Source organism: Psammomys obesus, unplaced genomic scaffold (assembly GCF_907164565.1).
Source record: "Psammomys obesus unplaced genomic scaffold, mPsaObe1.curated_primary_1811, whole genome shotgun sequence".
Classification (NCBI taxonomy): Eukaryota; Metazoa; Chordata; class Mammalia; order Rodentia; family Muridae; genus Psammomys; species Psammomys obesus.
The window spans coordinates 2,683,526-2,704,390 of NW_026590767.1; the positions used below are offsets into that span (position 1 = coordinate 2,683,526).

At 41.4% G+C, this 20,865-nt stretch overlaps 2 protein-coding genes across 3 annotated transcripts in view; one reads left to right on the forward strand and one right to left on the reverse strand.

The window, feature by feature from the left end:
- Positions 1 to 4,098, reverse strand: part of CUNH10orf88 (chromosome unknown C10orf88 homolog) — a 17,439-nt gene extending 13,341 nt beyond the window's left edge. The window contains exons 1-4 of the mRNA XM_055608973.1: positions 3,890 to 4,098; positions 3,099 to 3,302; positions 2,263 to 2,335; positions 1 to 90 (exon numbers count right to left, since the gene is read on the reverse strand). The exon at positions 1 to 90 is cut by the window's left edge and continues 117 nt beyond it. Of these exons, the coding sequence (XP_055464948.1) occupies positions 1 to 90; positions 2,263 to 2,335; positions 3,099 to 3,302; positions 3,890 to 4,053 (531 nt within the window). The 5' untranslated portion in view covers positions 4,054 to 4,098. The remainder of the gene's footprint in view (positions 91 to 2,262; positions 2,336 to 3,098; positions 3,303 to 3,889) is intronic.
- An 8,053-nt stretch (positions 4,099 to 12,151) lies between these two features.
- Pstk (phosphoseryl-tRNA kinase) lies at positions 12,152 to 20,758 on the forward strand. Of its 2 annotated transcripts, none has more exons than XM_055608953.1 (6): positions 12,152 to 12,418; positions 14,441 to 14,729; positions 14,984 to 15,152; positions 16,909 to 16,984; positions 17,451 to 17,544; positions 20,543 to 20,758. In XM_055608953.1, exons 1-6 carry the CDS (start codon positions 12,203 to 12,205, stop codon positions 20,740 to 20,742), a joined length of 1,044 nt encoding a protein of 347 aa, XP_055464928.1. In that variant the 5' UTR covers positions 12,152 to 12,202; the 3' UTR covers positions 20,743 to 20,758. The 2 variants fall into 2 exon arrangements, with proteins under 2 accessions (XP_055464928.1, XP_055464927.1); XM_055608952.1 differs by having other exon boundaries at positions 12,153 to 12,418; positions 14,954 to 15,152.
- Positions 20,759 to 20,865: the final 107 nt, after the last annotated feature.

The window sequence follows — 20,865 nt, forward strand, 5'->3', positions numbered from 1 at the left end:
AGAGCTTGGTGAAGGGTTTGCTGACCTTGGTCTCACGTGCACCACAACTTTGCTGACGAGCACACACTGCTTTTCACCGAAAGACAGCAACTATCATGAAACAGAAACATTCCAAAAATGACAGTGGCATTAAAAACAGCCATTACTTAAGGAGACTGCTTAGGATTACCAAAGCAAGGCCGTGTACTCAAGAGTCTATAAATGAACTTCAAGAGCATTTCAAGTTTTCTTTATAATAGTCAAAGTTAGAAAATAAATTCCAGTGTATCATGAGGCAAACACCAATTATTTAAGGAAAGAAATCCTTTCCAAGTCATAAGATATACATAAAGAATATGAAAGTTTTGTTTACTTAGTTTAAGAAATTAAAACAAACCACACCTTGCTGGAGTATAGCTCAGTGGTACAGCACCTGACTAGCACATGACCAGAGGAGGAGACGAAATCCAAGAACCCTCCATCTTAGTGTAGCCCATTGGCTTTGATATTATTTGAAATAAAACAAAACTGTCCAGATACTCATACAGGATTTATCTAAATCCTAAACAGAATTCAGTGTTTTGTAGTTCAGAGAGGATGCAATGCCAGAACTACTTAATATGTTAAATAGCTGTGGTTTACATTAAAAGTTCAGGTGAATTTCTAACTGGGTGAAAGATACTCAGTGGTTCTAAGTCAAGCTTGAAACCCGGCTCTCCTGGCTTTTATTACCACAGATTTTCCATTTTTGTTTTTTGTGTCTTCCGAATCACTTCGGGGTATTGAGACAGCAGCAACTCACACATGCTAGGTCAGCGCTCACCGCTGAGCTGTTACTCCCATCACCCTGATGACTTAGTTGTGCATGTTTCCGAACCAAAAGACGTTTCATACGTGGTATAAGGGCTCTATAAACTCTGAGTGTGGTACCAAATATAGGACAGTTCTAGTCAGTTAAGGAAACACTTGTTAAATTTATATTCGACCTCATTATTGACTTCTTTCTTATCTATGTATTTTTAGTTTTGTTTTCTTCAGATAAAATCTTAGAAGGTAGCTCTAGATAGTCTGGACTAACTACATAACCAGGCTGGCCTCAAACTTGTGATGTTCCTGGGATTATATGTATGTGTCAACATACTGGGCCCTTCTGTCTCCTTTATGTTTATAATCCCAAGACCCTTTTTCATCATTGACTACAGAATATTTTTGTTTGTCTTTTGTGACAGGCTCTCTCTATGTAGCCCTACCTGTCCTAGAACCTGCTATGTAGATCAGGCTGGCTTTGAATTCATGGAGACCCACCTGCCTCTACCTCTGGAGTACTGGGTTTAAAGATCTGTACCACTGTGACCAGAAACTACAGTATATGTATTTTTTACATTATATATGTTATATATACAAAAGTCAGTAAATCTAATTATCATCTGTCTTGTCCCACTAATATAGAGGCAACATGAAGACTGGCCCTTCCAGTTGCTATTCCTAAATGCCTTGTATAGTATCTGTTATCAACAGGTACTAACACTTTCACTAGATGAATTAAATTATTTTACTTAAATGCCTTTACAAGCTATTAGTTTTTTTCCATTTAAAATGACACTGGAATAAACAGTTCTGTGACCTGTGCTCTTTGATGAAAATCATTTATTTTTTTCTTATCTTGAAACTAAGTCTTACCATCTTCTGTGATAACAAGCACATAATTTCAGAGATAAAAAGAACCCAAGAATTCGGTTTCTAAGATCCAATAATTTTCCTCATGCAGTAAGTCCAAACAGTTAAGTAAGGTGGCACTGGAGAGCACTGGTTGGCAACAGAGCTGGATTAATACTTACATCTGGACTTGAGTTTTCCCACTCAGTGCCTGCTCCTAAACTGACAACATCACTAATACCTATCTCAAGAATATTCTTCTGGCTGAAGACGACAGTCTGAATTCCTTAAACTCTCTGGCTCTCTTATTTGAACCTTCCCTCCATTCTTTACACAGTGCCAGTTTTGCTTCTGCCTTTTGTAGTACTATAGTTTTATAAAAAGACTTTTAAAGTGTTCTTGGCTGGGCTTCATGAGGCTTCAAAATATAGTGTGACTATACTAACAAAACATTTTTTAACTAATAAATTACCACACTTTAAAGAGATTTCAGTGCTTAAAAGATTGGAAATTTTTTAGAAGGTAATACACCTTTACATGCTTTACATGGAAATAAGAAGAAATAAGTATATACAGAACAATAACAATTTGATTAACTTTAAATTTTAAAATTTAGTGATGACTTACCTTTATTTTACAAGCATGTGTGGGAGACTCCAGCTTTAGGTATTTTTTGTACAACAGAATTTTTTCATGTTCACTAAAATAAAAGAATTCATTTTTAACAGCCATTAATTGTAAATATTAACAATATACTTAAGAACAAATGCTTTGGGGACATTACTTCATCTCTGAGATTCCCTTTTCCTGGTCAGGTACATGGAATAAGAGGTTCCTGATTGTGCTGCACTGCTTAAAGGAACAGGATCTAACACTTACCAGCCATTATGGAAAATTGAACAAGGTAGCACATGGCATATTTTAAAGTCTGTAAACATCACTATTATTTTCAACACGTGTAGGACATAGATTCTGGATTACATTAAGGATAGATCTGGGCAGAAACTTGTAAGAGACCAGGAAAGAAACATCACAAATTGTCCATCTTATAATAGCTTAATAAATATGCTGATGTGACAGTCTTAGGCTGATATACCATGTATAAGGAGCTTTCTAGAAGGGAATATATTCAGAGTTTCAGAATGTCTAATTGTTGTAAAACAGACCCTGCTGAGTTAAATGAGAGAAATAAGAATACCTACCAAGACTTCATTCTAATTCATTCTAATAAAGCTCTTCCACTAATTACCAGTGACCTACCAATTCACTTCCATTTAATTAGCCCTAAATTTCCATATTTATAAGCTTGCTCATTTACCCTGTCCTTTGAAAACTTAGTGGTCTAGCATGTGCCTTTTGGTATGTTTATAACTTCTCTCCCCTAATGACTCAGTGTCAAGGTTAGAAAATTCACAAACGTTGAAAGAGTTGAGAAGACACTTTCACCTGAACAACTCACAAACCTGTCATCCGGGACAGTGTAGACATTTTTGCCCCGACTGGTTCCGCAATACTCCTCTCCTAAGTATATTTCCATGTTTCTTGCTGAGCTCAGAATGCCAACTGAAAGGATTTCTTCACCTTCATTAGGCCCACACTTCAGGTAAAGGAAGCAAGGATTTTCATCTCGGGAACTCAGGCTGCTTTTCAGACTCACCAGATCCAAGCTGAGAAGAAAATTGATAAACCATCACACAGAGAACTTTTCTGAGTAGAACCATAACCCATAGATCTCTTCAAACTCACTTCTACTCTTCCTGAAGACCAAGAACCTTCCCCAACACTCACAGATACTCCACACAAAATTCATAAGGCACAGAGGCTTGAGGCATCAGGGCATTCCCTTCCACCTTTCCTTGACCGTGGACATTCTACTCAAATCTCTAATTCATTCGCAATCAATTAAAAAGCATTTACTGAGTGCAAAGAAAAGACAACAACGTGTCTTCTTTTAAAATGCCGTGGTGCTTTATGGTTGGACTTGCTCCGTTTCTGTTCCCCAGAACAGTAGGTTGGCTGGTTTCGGGGAGGGGATTCTTAGTGGGAGCCTGTGGAGGTGTCCCGGCTGACTCCAGGATCCTGAATCCAGGCCTCTCCGGCTCAGCGCGCAGCACTTGTCCGTGGCCTCGCCCGTCTCCCGACACGGTCGTCCTCAGCCCACCCCGGCCGGACCCGCTCCCTCCCCCGTCTCGGCTCCGCTCCTCCTCCCGGCTTCTCAGCAGCGTGACTGTCACCCGGCCCCGACCCGGCGCACCCCGGAGCTGGCGGCACCAGCAGCTGCTCGAAGTCCAAGTCTTGGGCACCTGGCCCAGTCCGGGTAAGAAGGAGGCTCTGGGTCAGCGCCCCGCACGCCGCATCCCAGGACGAGGTCAGCGTCGGACCGCGGTCCAGCCCCGGATCTTCGATCGCGGTCTCCATTCTGTCTCCTCCAGCCCAAGCCGCGCCGGAACTCCTCTCGCGGAGCTTGAGTTTCCTTCTGTGCCAAGTGGAAGTGAAGGTTCAGTACGACTTCCGGTTCTTTTTTTTTTTTTTTCCACCCCTTCTCTTCAAATTCCGGGAAACCAACCATCACAGACGCGCATGCGCATGTCGTGACTTGCAGAAGTTTGTTCAAAATCTTCCCGGGAGATAATCCAGTACTTCGCTAGTTACCTGAATTCCTCGCTTCTGGAGCCGGCGCCGTGCGCATGCGCGGTAGTCTGCCCGCGGAAACGGAGAGATTTATTTCCAAGTTGGCTATGGCGACCCAGGCAGCGGACCTACGGTGGTTTCGGGGAGGACAGGATGCTTTGGGGACCGCGAGGGTATTCCCAAAGCAGATAGGTGTGGTCTTCTTGGTTCAAGCACCCCGTAAAACCAGCTCTTAATCTGAGAACCTCGGGAGAGGACGCGGGGAGGGGGCCTTCCTGTGCAGGCCAGTAGAGTATATAGACGCACCGGCCGCCCTTGAAGCAATGCGACCACGGCTGATCGTATTATTCCACTCCTCACGTCACCTCCGTGGAGTGGAGTGGAGTGCGGCGTTTACCACCGCAGAATACTGTTGAGCGGCAGAAGGCATTAAACAGCCCAATCAATGGTGCCACTGAGACCCGGCTCCTGGGCCTCAGGACCAGGTGGGATGTGCTTGCACCTCCTACCTAAATAGTGAGTTCTCAAGGTTAAGGAACGTCGTCGGGGCCCAAAGCTGAGACTTAAGGTTCTTCACTCTTAGCCCAGACAAGAACTGGCAGTGGACTTCGTCTCTGTGGAAGTAGATTGTACCTTCAAGCTTTCTGTGGTGACAAGTGAGATCAAGTGTAACTTGAAACTTTATAGATACAGCAAAGAAAGATAGGTGTTGTCTGGCCGCAGCTATCTATCTTCCTGTAGTGGCTTGTGTAGATAATTTAAACATCTTTTGAGGTGTAGGAAGAAATTTTTTATAGAAATGCGGAATACCTGAAATTCAAAGTTATGTTTGAGGCCGTATATTCTCTGGAGAATAGATTTGTTCACCTATAACCTAGTTTTGTCCCAGAACTTAGAGTTCATCACTCAGGAAAAAGTTTTGCTTTAATTTTTATTTTAGTCTGTATATGTACTCCTGTCCTGAGAGATCAAAGAATTAAAAATCAGTGGCTATTGTTTTAAAGTTTAAAGCACAAGCTGAAAAAAGGTGGAACCAGCCATGTGGAGATAATGTCCAACCATCTGCTGGGAAGAACTAGCCTTACTACATTCTTTTCCTGCCCACTAGAGATACAGTTGCTAGGAAACCAGCCCCTTTCCCCTAAGGTAGCCAAACAAGGGAAGCTAGACAATTAATGGTTGGGGGGGGGGGCCTTCCTATAAGCAATCAGTTAAAAATGCAGCATCCCCTTTTGTTTTTTGACCAATAGACGCTTGCCAGGTAGGAATTCCCCTGCTTTGGGCATGCTGGGAGGGACTGGACTCTTTAAATCACCCATCTAACCTGAGCACGAGGCTCTCAGCTCTCATCTCTTTGGTGGTGAGGGTGTGTGAGCACAAGCTGTAGCTTGTAATAAAAAGATCCTTACATGTTTTGCAACGGACTCAACTCCTGGTGGTGGTCTTTTGGGGTCTGGCAAATCGGGCACAACAGTCCAAAAATGTGTTTATGTCATCTGGCAAGAAAAAAGATGGCTTAATGTTTTTTTTTCTATAGACAGTCACCAAAGTGTATGTAGAGGGAGTTCATCAAGTTTGAAAGAGAAATCAGACTTAATATGAACAAAATCCAGAAACAATAACCTTTAATTTTAAAAGACTCAGTTTGTGAGTATTTTTTTTTAATCCATTTGTTCTAAGTTGTCATCATTCTTTTCTGTATGTTATAGGTAGTCCACTGGAGATAAACACTCAGAGTGCATAACTAACACAAAAATCGTTATTCTAGCCAGCTGAAACCTATGTGTAGCCCCTGAGTGTCCAGAACACGGGTTTTGAAGGACAGAGACCTTAAAGTTAAGGAATCTCACTGGGCTGCTTCAGCAGGGCTTTGCAGAGTAAGCAGTTTTAACAGAAGCTGAGATGTTAGGCAGCCGTGGGGTTTTCTGCACAAACAGGCAGCTAAAATAAGCAGTTGAGGAGGTTCCGAACAAACAAGCAGTTTTAACAAAGGCCTAGATACGTTAGCCACAACATCCTGACCTTTGGTTCCTAGAATAGAGTTCGGTAGTGTTCCATGGGATTGTCCATCAAGGAGATCAGATTCTAGGTAAACCTGGAGCTGGCCTCAACAAGATTATGAGATGATGTTCATCTGCCCTGTCTTGCCCTATCACGCTGTATTGCCTGCTTCCACTGATTCTGAATTAGGTTAATACATCTAGACAGTCCAAAGGGAAGTACACTCTAGAAACACCAACTTGCAGTTTTGTGCGCAAGATTAATAATACCATGTGTATTTTCATTTCCTTAAATAAGGCTCATGAATCAGAAAACTAAAGACACCTGTCATAAAAGACTCCTGCCAATAAATCACTATTTCTTCATTTTCTCAAAACCTTATTTTCATCTCTGCTTGTCACAGTTAAGGCATTAGCTTCATCTGAAACATTCTGGGATTTTTTTTTTTTTTTTTTTACCAAGGTCATGAGCCTATTTTCATCACCACCATATCATCCTCTGCTCTGCCCTCTGTCCCTTCTAATGATTGATGCTGCTGACTGAACCAGCATAACCTTTATACCTAAGCATTCCAAAGCCCAGTGTACTCTGATCCCACCTTCTCAGTCAAAGCAAAAATAGTGACCATTTAGGGTTCTTTTCAAAGCTTGCATTGTTATGGTTCAAATCTCAGTATGTAAGGAATTGTAAATTTTCTTTTTGAAATAATTATGAGTATTTGTTAGTTACCCAAGGTAGTGGTGCATGACTTTAGTCCCAGCAGTTGGGAGGCAGAAGTAGGTGGATCCCTGTCGGTTCGAGGCCGTCCTGGTCTGCATACTTTCAGCAAAGCCAGAGCCACATGGTGAGGCCCAATCTCAAAAAAAAAAAAAAAAAAAAAAAAAAGATTATTTGTTAGAAACCTCCCACCAACAATATTAACTTAAATAAGTCAGAGCTTTGTTTACCTGTTTTAAATAGTTATAATTTGTTGATACATAAGAACTCGATACACCCTCTATGAGAATACTTCAAATGTTTTCAGTGGGACATGGTGCTGTATACCTGTTACTCCAGCTACTTGGGAGACAGGTGGTGTTGGGATCAGTAAGCAGGCACCTCCACGGTCAGCCCCAAGGGACCTGACAAACCGGTTATCAGGCATTTGTGAAGACACCCAGACCACCTGGAATTACCTGTGAATGCCCTGGGTCACCCTATAAGAACTCCTGGACACCCCCCCCCACCGTCTTACTCTTACTCTCTTGTCCTCTCTCTCTCTTACTCCCTTACTTTCCCTCTCTCTCTGGGGCGCCCCCCCCCCTTTCCCTTTCCCTCTTCCCCTAATAAACCTCCCACGTGGAACCGATCTCGTGATGTGATTTGTGAACCCTCCTGTAACCTCCACAGGTGCACGTTTCCCAACATTCGCACGTTTCCCAACATTGGTGCCTTGGTCCTAACAGGTGGAAGGATCACTTACACTCACAGTTTGAGACTAAACTGGGCAATAGCAAGAAACTGTAACAAAAACAAAATCTGTTTTTAGTATTTGAACACATTTGAGAAGTACATTTTAGAAGAGGACTTAGTAATTTTCTTGAGCCCCCTTCATTTGATAATGCAACCATTAAAACCATCTTGATTTAAATAGTGTGTTCTCAGTGAATCTACTGCCTTTTATTCAGGAGTATATGTCCCAGCAAGGTGATTACAGGAAATTAATTTCTTTCTTGGTTAGGACCACATAACTATACCTACCCTCCTTCCTTCACTGTCACAAATTCAGTTGGTTGTCTACAGGGACTGGTATAATGGGATGTAAATGGAATGGAAAGGATGAGAAATCAAGATGATGTTTTGTTAATACCCTTATAAATATCAGCAAAGACAGAGAAGTAACTCAAATAATTTCTGAATTTGGTGTTTTGACCATGTATAGGAGAGACAGATAAAATAAAAGATCCAAACTGAAGCTTCCTGCAGGCAATGCATGTTAATCTATCATGTTTACTTAAAAAAAAGTCACTACTTCAATCTTTGGAGTTAATAAATGGGAATCTTTAGATATACCACCCACAATGTTAAAAATATAGCTTAGTTACCTGCCATTTAAATAAATACGAAAGTGTGACCCATCAGGATAATCTTTCAAGGGCTACAGGTATGAGCGTTTACTGCTCTTGGAAATGTGCCAAGGACCAGAGTTGGGCAGCTCACAACAGGCTGTAACTGCAGCTTTGGGGGATTGGTGTGAGAAAGATGAGTATGGTAAGAAAAGCACAAGGCAAAAGAAAACAGACAAAATGCAGCAGGCATTTCACAGACGAGTTCTTGTCACCAAGAAAAACCTGGAAGAAAAAAAAGCAGTACTCAGCCTCACTAGTGATTAGAGAAATGCAAAGAAAGACCACAGGGGAATACTGTTTTGTGGTATCATACAGGTAATATATCAAGACAATGTATTTTTTCATTTCTGTAAAAGAATAACAGTAATTAAGATTCATATAATCACTTTGAAAAATTTTCTTCAGAAGTTTAACGTATATCTTGAGATGCTCTTGATAGTGACTGCTGCATACACACACAGGAGCATGTGTTCACTGCAGCACCATTCATGTCAGCATCCCTCATCCCAACCCCCAATAGAGTGGATAAATAGTTTACATGATAAAACAACAGTCAAACTGAGTGAATCTCATCAGCCTACCACGGATATGGGAGCCCTAGTTAGGATTATCACCGCTGTGATGAAACACAATGACCAAAGCAACTTGAGGAGGAAAGGATTTATTTGGCTTACACCTCCAAATCACTTAAGTCAGGACAGGAACTCAAACGGGGCAGGAACCTTTAGGCAGGAGCTGATGCAGAGGCCATGGAGGAGTGCTGCTTTCTGGCTTGTACAGCTGGCATTCTCATAGAACCAGGACCACCAGCCCAGGGATGGCACCATCCACAATGGGTGGCCCCATCAATCACTAATTAGGAAGATACCCTACAGAGGCATTTAAAAAACAGATAAACAAACAAAACAAAACCTTGAAGTTCCCTCCTCTCGGATGACTTGTTGACATAAAACGACACAGCACAGTCTGGCCCTTGGCAAGCTAATACAAAGTTATGTTCCTAAAGCTTACAGATAGCATAATGTTTCTTGACTTTTTAAAATCTGAAGAATTTTGAGGATATAGATCCAAAAGTGGGCAGAGTGTGGGGGTCTAGGTGATGGCTCCCAGCTCTGGCAGAATAACTGTGAGTGTTAATGTATTTGATGTGTGGTGTTATCTTGGACACCCACTGGCTCTATCTTCACTTGGAAACATTACAAACTTTAGCACATATCTGGGAGCAGTGGTTCCATTTAAGGTGTTATGCACCTGTAGAGCCAGGAGTGAAAGGTGCAACCTGACATGAGCTAGTAGCACTGATGGGACATACTTCTGGGCATGCCTATAAGGAAGTTTCTCTTTGCCTGAAAAACTTTCTAAATTGGGCTAAAGTGACAAGAGCCCAAATGTGGGCATCTTATGGATTGGGGTTCTGGACTAAATTGAAAGCAACCAGCAAGTAGAACACCAGCATTCATATCTCTCTGCTCCCTGAGGGTACAGTGTGGCAATCTGCCTCATGTTACTGCTCACATAATTTCCCTGTTCCTTTGGACACCAAGGCAAAACAAATGCTTAAATTGCTTGGTGTTTTTTCCAAGTAATGAGAAAAGTAACTAATAAGGTGGCAGTGAAGATGGAAATGTATTTTGAACAGAAAATGAACTCGATTTGGGGGTAAAGGAGAGGAAAGAACCAAAGGAAACTAAGATTATCTGGGTAGACAACGGTGTTTTTATTACTTTAATGGGAAAAAGGACAGTAAACTATATAGATTTTTTTTAAGTAATGAAATTGATCTGGGGTCAGTAATTGTTTAAATCTGTAACAGTTTCAAGACTGAGCCTTAATAACTTTTAGACATTATTGTTCAGTTGATAGAGTTATTGAGAATATGTGAAGCCTTGGGTTTTATAGCTGTCACTTCAAAATACAACTACAGAATATATAATTCAAAAGTGGACCTCAATGTAAACTTTAAAACTGTGTGGGCTGGTATGGCTTATATTCATTGCACAATCATGTGACTGGGTGTGCACAGTTGTGTACATGCATGCAGAGGACAGAGGAAAGCGTCTTCCTCTATGGCTATCTACCTTATTGCTTTGAGATAGGGTTTTGCACAGCACCAGCTCTCAGAGTCACCTGTCTCTAACCTGAAATGTTGGTTTACAGGCACAAGCAGCTCTGCCATTCACACCTTCTGACGTGGATGCTGAGGCTTCAAACTCATGTTTTCAGGTCAAGTGTTCTTATCAGTTTAGCCATCTTTCTTTTTCCCCCAAACTGAAACACTATACTAAACTGGAATCAATGAGTAACAATAAATAAATAAATAAATAAAAAGGCACGAAGTTGGAAGGGAGACATGTTGACAGGGATGAGGGGGTGTTAGAGGAAGACAATGATGGGGATAAACTCATATTACATTGCATACCTGTATGGAATTCTCAACAACAAAGGTTTAAAAAAATAGCTGATCCTATGCATATAATCTCCCCCAAATAGCCATGATTTTGTTGCCTGAGAAAACAAGGAAACTTGTGTGGGTACAGAGGATGAAGGGTAAAAGCAAATGGTTGAGGATATGACCTTGTATTGGGCCAGTGGCAACACGTGAAAGGAAATGAATGTGACCACATTCTTTTCATCTTCATCCAAAAGAGAGCCAGAGAATATGTGTTGCCTTTATCACTACAGATTACATCAGACCTAGCACCAGATTATCATTTGGGTTTTGCTTCTTGTTTGTTTTGTTGTTTTGGCTTGGTCTTTTGAGAAAAGGTCTCACACTAGCTCTGGTTGGTCTGGTATTCTATTTGTAGACCAAGCTGGCCTTGAACTTGCTGTGACTCTCCTAACACCACCTCCAGAGGCATGTACCAGAACAGACTGAATGTATCAGTTGTATTTCACTTCAGTGCACACTGATTCGATCCTTGAGTATTGACCACAGTTTGAACACATCTCTTATTAGTAAAAAGAACCATAAAGGTAGTCAAAGTAGAATTTAAGTTTATTTTTCTTACACCACACCCAAACCACGAAATTTTTCCTGTTTGGTAGTTCTCCACTGTTTGTTTGCTTTTTAGGAGGGGTAAGAAGGTTGAGACAGGGTCCCATGTAGCATAGGCTGGCCTCAGACTCTTGCTCTTCCTGCGTCTGCCTTCCTAATTCTGGGATTATATCCCAACTCCCAAGCTCCCTACCACTTTAAAAACAAAACAAAACAAAACAAAAACAACAAAATCTATTGATAATCCCTATGTCTTCTGCCTGCATGCAATGGGATAAGGATGTGTGTTTTCTTGTTCTTATTTCTTCTCACTTGCCGCCTCCTGGCGGCACCAGGACTCAGTAACGAACACTCAAGCCTTGCACCCATCAAGTCCAGGAAGAGCAGAAACATGCCGTCTTCGCTTCGCCGCCTGCTGTTTGATTTCCCACACTTTACCTTTCAAAGCCTTCCTTAAGAAGTTTCCAGTCTCTCTTTTGGACAGAGAAACCTCATCGTAACCAAACCAAAAAGGAAGCCCTAATGGCTTGATGGTGGAGTAGGGGGAATGAGTCTATCTGGAGTAAACCCAGCTCTGGAACCCTTAGAGAGTGTCCAGAAGTTATGAAAAGAACAGACGAGGGCTCCCCGACCTAAGCGTCAGGGACAGCCGACACCCGTCGTTCACAAGGTCCAGAAGGCGGCTTGGGTAGCAGCCAGGACCAAAGCATCTTCTCCGGACTTGCATCCTGTGCTGTTCCTTTAAGGTGTCTTCAGAGGTCGCGGCTGTGTGCTGGGGCAGTGCGCATGCGCACCGTGCGCAGAGGTTTGTGGAGGCAGCAGCTAGGGCATGAAGACTGTGGCGCGGTCTGGGGCCACTCGCAGCGACGGATGGCCGAAGCTGGGACTGTGCGTCCTCTGTGGCTTGCCGGCGGCCGGAAAGTCGACCTTCGCGCGTGCGCTGGCCCTGCAGCTGCGGCGGGAGCGGGGCTGGGCTATCGGCGTCCTCTCCTACGACGACGTGCTGCCCCAAGCACTCCCGGACGGCGCAGGCACACAGCCTCGGGTCAGCACCGGGTGGGGACGGGTGTGCAGGCTTGGCCCAGGCGGTGGGGCCGTGGGTGGTTGACGGCGAGCCGCCCTGGATCCGGCAGTGTCTGTGTAGGAGGGGAAAACTGACAGGAGCTGGAGACTTGGGGAGCGGTTTAGATCCGCTCTGTAGACCTGCGTTTCGGAATAGTACTGTACCGGGTTAAGGGCCATGCTTTATAGCGGTGTTTATGCAAGCTTGGTAGGTTTTCATGTTGCACATTCTATGGAGTGGCGCTTTAAGATGAGGCCTGGCTATATCGCCTGGGTTAGTCTCAAACTCCGGGCTCAAGGATCATCCTGACCCCGCCTATTATTTATCTGGGACTACATACAGGTGCCATCCCCAAGAGTCCTATGGCACAATCAAGTTTTGAGTTTACTCAAAGAGGTGAACGTCCTAGTCACATACCTCCTGATAATAATCCCTTGGGTATTTTCTTCCTATTAGAGTCTAGGGCCTAAGGAAGGGATCTCTTTTTTAAAAATTTCTACTTATAGCCGGTTAAAGCCAGATTTTGTAGAACTGCAGCGCTGCACCATTTTGGAACTCCCATGAGAATAAAGAATACAAGTGATAGATAACAAAATTGTCAGGTCCCTCCAGGAAAAACTGACAAAATGAAGGGCCTGGGCTTGCTACCAGTTAGAAAAAGGTGGTGCTTTCTTGGTTGACAGCCAGATGGAATAATAAAGCTTGAATTGTATGTGTCAAGTATATACTTCTTAATCCATATACGTTCACTCCAGTGATATGCACACCTGTGGAAGCAGAGCGCGTGGCAGAATAGAGTCCGGTCTCCAGTGGCATACTTACTCCAAAGCAAATGTCTTCCGAAATCTTAAATTGTTAACATTTGATGGTTAGTGTCTGAGTGTAGACATGTTCAAAGCAAATAGGATGACTCTATTCTGTAAATATATACAAAGATACACACACACACACACACAAAGATAAGTAATACAAAGATACAATGTATTTGTCAAATGAAAAAAAATTACTTCTCCATCATAATATATCTGCTTGCTTCAACTTTGATTGTGAGGGGGTCAAAACAGTACTGTAATTGGGAGTTAGTTGTATGGTGGTATTCTCACCACTGTGGAAAAAGGTAAAAGTTATTGATAAGGATTTTTCCTTCACCTTTATTACTGTATATTTCTTTCCTCTCCCCCTATAGCTCTTATTTGGTACTGTGATTAGGAAATCTCTACCCTTTAGGAAACAGTACAAATTTCCTTTTCAGTGGGTTTATCTGCTGTGCCTTTGTGTGGACAAGCTGGAGGACTCTTGTTCTTTTCTATCTCCTCCAGCCTAGATGTCAGAACTTATTCTCAAGCTCCTTGTTTTCTTCCTCCTATCTGTTTCTGCCATCCTTCCCAATCTCACAATCCGGTTGTTAGCCTGAGGTATTCGAATCTAGACCAGAAGACCTTCCAACTGTCTTGTCTTGGGGTCAGTATCCCTACTCATTTCAAGGACAAACCAACATTATTATTTTTAGGCTGTTATCATTCAGCAGGATATTGATTATGGCTCCTTTGTGGTCCTATATGGTAAATGTTTTTCATTCTCATGTATTCATTCACTCATTCATTCACTTAAAATACATTTCTGGAACACCTGTAAGGTGTCAGCCTCTCTGCTGGAGGTGGGGTGATCTAGCAGGGAGAGACAGGAAGGTGCACATAGGTACCTAACTGATGTGAGTCCTGCTAGAGTAGGGACAATGTACAGATTAGGGCTGGATTGCCTTCTACATGATTGAGTCTGAGACAGCTTCACACAGCTCTGGGAGCATTGGGAATATTCCAGGGAGAGAGGGGGCAGGACCGATGAAGACAGGAAGGTATGAGAAAGAAGGTGTCTGTTGAGAATGGCAAATGGTTCAGTATTGTGAGCTGAAATCTTAAATGGGGACGGAATGGCAATGAGACAAGATGACCAGACTACTGGCCAAAGCCTAATATGAGTTTCAATTTGTTGTTGTTTTTGTAGCCATCCCGATGGAAAATGTTTCGACAAGAACTGCTAAAGCACCTGGAATGCTTCCTCATGGCAGTTATTAGTGAGACTCAGATGTCTGCCCCACCCAACAGGACTGAAGCCGTGTGGGAAGATTTTATCACCTGCTTAAAAAAACAAGATTTGATCTTTTCTACATCACCCGAGGCCCAGCATTGCCACCTCTTGGCAAAACCTATTTCTAAACCTTTGTTTTTGGTGTTGGACGACAACTTTTATTACCAAAGTATGAGATATGAAGTCTACCAACTGGCTCGGAAATGTAATTAAAACTTTTTTTTTTTTTTTAACACATGGCAACATCGATTCACAGGTAGCAAAATCACAGCTGCCTTTAGTGAGAGTTAAATTCGATTGGACCTATATGGATTTAATTTTTAAAGTGGGTGTTTAGTATTCCTATTTCATTTGGGACTAGTATATATTTATTTCACCTTTCTGGAGAGACAGGCCAGTAATTTGGTAATTTTGTAAAACTGTTTTCAGATTCGCTGGGCTTTTGCCAGCTCTTTTTAGATTGTTCCCTGGAAACGTGTTTGAAGAGGAATGGCGAGAGACCACAACCACTGCCTAAGGAGGTCATCTACCTCATGGAGAGAAAGATAGAGAGGCCCAACCCTGAGAAAAATGCCTGGGAACACAACAGCCTCATAATTCAGAGTTCAGCATGTCTTTTGGAGGCCAGGTATCTTACTCTAAGCCACTTTGTAAAACGTATGCCTAACTGTATGGGATTGACCATTCTTCCACAGGCATTGTGTGGAGGAGCAAACTAACCTGAGAAAGTTTATTTTGTCTGGGGTCACCAAACTTGTAACAGCTGAGATTTGAATCCAAGCTTCTTAGTAAATGCCTGCTTTTAACTGCTCAAATTTCTTATTTATTTTTATTATTAGTTACATTTCATTAACTCCGTATCCCAGCTATATCCCGCTCCCTCATTCCCTCCCAATCCCACCCTCCCTACTGCTCGAATTTTAATGTCTCCAACAAACTGTAATGTAATGGGGAGATAATGGGGTGAAGTTCTTGTTGCATTGGACCTGAGCTCACTTATGTGAAGTCGGGCACAGCTACTCATGTCTGTAATCCCAGCACTGAGTAGGGTGGTGCTCACTGACCAGCCAGTCTAGTGAGAGTCCAGTCTTTTGGTACTCTTGTTAAAGTTGCCTAACTAGGTTGTTGTAGTGAGAATTTTGAATTTTGGTTTCTTTAAACACACACACACACACACACACACACACAAAGCAATATTATAAGACTATGTTTTTTGTTTTAATCCCAGGTGCAGCTACGATTTGCGTTGTGCTCTAGCAGAGACATGATTTTGCAAGCTGCAGATAGTTTCTGCAAGTGTATGATGTCTGGAATTCTGGGAACTTTTCAGAAGATGTGTAAATGCTAGAGCTCCCATGGATGGGCTGGCTGGTTGGTGGTTGGATGCTATTGTTTGCTGTTGGTCGTAGTCATAAGCAAAGAGAGGAAAAGAAATTAGATATCCTGACGGTGAAGCCCAAACTTGCCCCCTAAAAACCTATAGGAAATAGTCTTAACGATAGCGTGTCCCCTTTCCTCTCTACCCTTCTTTTCCTCTCCTATCTAGTATTAGGGGGTTTAAAAGGTGGAAGAAAGAAGAACCCACAAAGTAGCAAACACCAGTTAGTAAGCAGCACCAGAAGTATGGCTAGGCAGAATGGGGAATCTGATTTCAGATGCTGTAGAGGAAACAGCAGTGGACAAAGGGTGGATATTTTCAGGGTGCCAGCAAAAAAATTATTGCAGCTGCTTCTGCTGGGATATCCCTTGCTTTGCTCACAGAGAAGATTTTTTGTTTTGTTTTTCTTTTACCCTTCCTATATTCTGTTTCAAAAAAGGTTGGAAGGATGGCTGAGCAGCTGGAAAAATTGCAAGTGGAAATGGAATGCTGGGGAGAAGTGGTGGGCACCTTGTTATAACCCCAGATTAGCAGTTTCACGTATGTAGCTTTACAACATTTACATACAAAATGCTCAATTGCATATTTACCGAATGAACGAATTCTACTTGAGTTCCTAGGGACCCTTGGCTAGTGAGCAGATTTGTTAATCCTTATCTAGTAAATAAGGAGAAGCCAGAAGAAAACACCATCTTCCTCTGAGGACTAAAATAGTTTTAAAAACCTACAGTCCAGGACATAATGGGCAAGAGATTGCTTATTGGTAAGCTTAGAAAATTAACCTCGTATGAGGTAGGAATGGCTTGTAATTTGTTTAGAGCTTCACTCAGTGTTTTACAAATGGAAGATGGCTTCCAAATTACTTAGTTTATTTCCTTTCAGTAAGGCCCTTGGATGATAGAAGTTTTGCTCTCCTGAGTTCAACCTAATACTTTTAATTCAGGTTCTTTAAAAAACAAAGGTCTTATGGAAAGATTTGTTATACTTTATTTCACTTTCTCCGTAGCCCAGAGGTGACTGATTTGTTGCTTACTGCTTTGGAAAATCCCATAAAATGTGTTGAGGACAATACGGAACAAAAGGTAAATATTCCAGTTAGACTTGGTGCATATGAGAAGGAATAACTTTTTTGTAGGGAAACTTTTTGAGCTGATGATATCAAGAGAAAAGTGAAAAATGGTCTGTTAGCAGAATAGCACCGCACCAGCCTTTTGTCAGTGAGCCTGGTGCCAGCTGGTCAAAGCCCCATGGTAAATGTTCAGGAATGCTGGAACCTTATGCTGGTGACTTAAAATGGACAAAGATGGAAGTGTTCATATCAAGCATACAGAAACACTGCATATAGGTTGCAGGAAGTTTCTATTTCTAGAAAGCCAGTTATTGCACACTCACCAGCAAACCCCTTTACAACTGGACATGATTCATTTGGAGCTTCTGTGAGAGAAAACAAACACAAAACCACCATAGAATTTCTTTTGGTCCCTTCAAATGAGTCTATACCTTGCTCACTTATAAAGTATTCCCAATAACATTGTCTGTATTACACAGGAAGCAGATAGAATTATTTGTTCTACTAACATCCTCCATAAAGCTGACGAGATACTCCGAAGAACCGTTTCTCAGACAATGAAGGAAGCCAAAGGTATGTTGACTAGTTCTGTGCTGTTTAGCTGCTGGGGTGATCTCTCTTGCTGCTGCCATTTCCTTGCCACCAGAAAGATTTATTATGCCAGAGTTTATGTCAGTATTTCAGTTTCTCATTTACTGTTTGGTTTTATAGCTAGACCATCCCCTGAGACTGGGTATGCATCCATTTCACTCATTTTTACTGAGTGGCCTCTTTATTTTTCACTAGACCTTTTCTTAGATACCAGGAAATCAATAGGAAGCAGAACTTTCTAGTGAGGATACAGACAGAATGGTAAATTGTGTGTGTGTCAGTCCCCTGAAGTAGAGTGGTAGACTTATTTTTAAAAGTAATTAGGGTGTTGGAGAGGTGGCTTAGAGGTTAAGGGTAGTCCAGGGTCAGGAGTCAGACTAGAATGAGATTTGAACAAGGTCACTGTATTATAAATATGAATAATATTTTAAACAAGTAACCACTTCAGATATATGGTAATTAAAGCTCTTTTCAGTAGTTGCTTTTGGTCTTGAATATTTAACTTCTTGCTATGTTTGAAATGTTTTAAAAAGAAAACAGCAGCTAACATTTTACTTCTTTGATGTGCTAAATGTTTATACTCTAGTCTTTATAATCATGTAAGGTGGGTATAATTTTATAAATGGGAAATGGAGGTTCACCGTGAATCAAGTAACTTTCCCAAGTCTGAACAGCTGCTACACTTGAGGGCGACCTGGGATGAAGTGAATTCTCATTCCAGTCTGTTGTTATGCAACCCCGCCGTTATTGTTACCTTCATAAAACCTAAGGACACTGGAAAGGACACATATTAACCATACCATGCTTCTCAAACTCTTGTCTATGAGCATACATAGGTGTTACAGTGTAAACCATGTATAATAGTGTATAGACATGTGGAAACAAGGTTCAGAAACACATCCCCATATTTAATGGAATGTTTTATTTATTTTCTCAGTTTAGAAAAACACCCAGTGCCTCTCATTAATGAATTACAATCCAAAAATTTTAACAGAGAATTGGAACAGAAACAAGGCAAAAAAACCATTCTAGTTCTCAGCTGTTTGCCTCTTGTTATTATGTATTATGCCCAAATCACTCACCATTCACACCTACTGGAAAAATGGAGACTTTTCTGGAGGAAAGGAGAGTAGATACTAGTTTCTAAATGTGTGCTTGAATAAAACTAAAATTCCATTTCTCTGCCATCAAGAAGATGAGGTGACAGCCCACAGATGGGATAAAACACTTGCAAATGTCTCATGAGAAAATTGCATATATAAATATAAATATAGAAAAATCTTTACCACTCAGTAACACACAGGTAACCCAATTTTAAAATGGATAAATATCTAAATAGACATTTTTTTTCAAGGGCGATACAGAGTTGGCCAATATTCAAAGGAAAACATATTTAAAATTAAATAACAGCAAAATACAGACCAAAATCTTGGGAGATAACTTTTCACAGCCATTAGAATGGCCAGGAGGAGGAGGTCTGAGACTTGCTGAGACCCTCATATTCTACTGGTGGAAATATAAAATGATGCAGCTGCTTTGGAAACACCCGGGCAGTTCTTCCAGTGCTGCCATGTGGCCCGGCTATTCTGCTCCATGGTGATAGGTTCGAGGGAAAATTATGTTGACACAAGCCATTTTTAACAGAACTACTCATAACAGCCAAAAGGTAAAAACGACGCAACTGTCCATTACCTGATAAATGGGTAGATACAGTGTGGTTGCCCATACAATGGAATGTTATTTAGCTATGAATAAGACTAGAATAGTGAAACAGGATAGAATGTGGGGAACCTTGAAAACAACTGAAAGAGCATATGAGCACCCAGAACCAGGAAATCAAGACAGGATAGCTAAGAGTTGTGGGTCGGAATTAGGGAAGTGGGGTTGAGAAGGGTGATTGTCAGAGGACCCAGGCTTTGCTTCTAAGTTATGAAAATGTTCTAAATTTGACTTTGGTGATGATCACATGTATGTGAGTAATCTAAAAGCCATTACTTTTTATTTTGTTTGTTTGGATACAAGGACTCTCTTAAGTAGCTGTGGCTGTCTTAGAACTCTTTGTAGACCAGGCTAGCCTAAATTCTCAGACCCAGTGCCTCTGCCTCCCCAGTGAAGGGGGTTAAAAGCAAATGTCATTATGCAAGCTAAACCATTACAGTTTCAATGGGGTACATTTACGGTGAGTTATATCTCACTAAAGCTAATTTCAGATGCTCAGTAACACTATCCATATGGCCATGCCTAGAAGAACATTTCCATCATCATAAAAAGTTGCATGGGCAACTGTTCAAATGTATTATTTATCAGCTTCAAAAAAACCAAATTGTCAGTTTATTTTTTAAAGAAAAAGATAGTAAATTAGATATCTTGGCTCAAAAACAACCTACTGTGGTATTGTAAGCCTTTAATCCGAACTCTTAAGAAGTAGAGGCATGCCATCTATCTAGTTTAGTGTCAGCTTGGTCTACATAATGAGAATCTATAAAAACATCCTTTTAAGGGGCTAGAGAGATGAGTCAGTCAGTAGTTAAGAGCACTTGTCATTCTTGTAGGAGACCCATACTCAATTCCCAGTACCAACAAGGTTGGCTCACAACCATCTGAACTCCAGCAGTGGGGAATCTTGTGCCCCCTTCTGGCCTCTGTGAGCACTAGGCATGCCAGTGGTGCTTATACATACATACATACATACAGGAGAAACATTCAAATACATATTAAATAAAATCTTTAAAATATATATCTTTTCAGGCTTATCTTTTTCTACTCACACACTTAAGAGCAAATACTAACCCTAACCCTGTAGCTATTGTTTAGATGACTTTTCTAGGCCACATTAATGTGATTTCTTGTATACAAATCATTATAATACATTCTAATTACTTATTGGAGAATCTGGCTTCTTTGATGTAATCAAATGACTGATGGCAGGAGGCAGCCCAGACTGACTTAAGGAATAATCTGCGAACATGTTTTCTTTTAGATGAGCAGATGCCTCTTAATAACCTGAAGCATCTAGCAGGAGAACTTAACAAGCTCAAAGCAGACTTCTTGGAAGATCTAAGACAAGGAAACAGAAAATACCTGTGCATTCAGCGAAGCCCAGACTTATCAGATGTTCTTTCTTCATTTTGTAAGGAGAGAGATACTATTGTGCAGAAGTTCTTTTCAAAGCATCATTAAACTTTCTGAATTTCTAGTCAAATGTCTGATTTGGGTAAACCTTTGCAAACAATTTTGTATGACTGGATGTTTTCTTGACCAATATTATGAACTGTTGTAGACCATTCTGAACACACATACACA

Bases quoted from the DNA above. Each gene is read 5' to 3' on its own strand.
- Pstk (XM_055608952.1), top strand. From the start codon at position 12,203: ATGAAGACTGTGGCGCGGTCTGGGGCCACTCGCAGCGACGGATGGCCG. The intron at 12,419-14,440 runs GTCAGCACCGGG...TTGTTTTTGTAG, and splicing joins GCGCAGGCACACAGCCTCGG to CCATCCCGATGGAAAATGTT. The intron at 15,153-16,908 runs GTATCTTACTCT...CTTTCTCCGTAG, and splicing joins GCATGTCTTTTGGAGGCCAG to CCCAGAGGTGACTGATTTGT.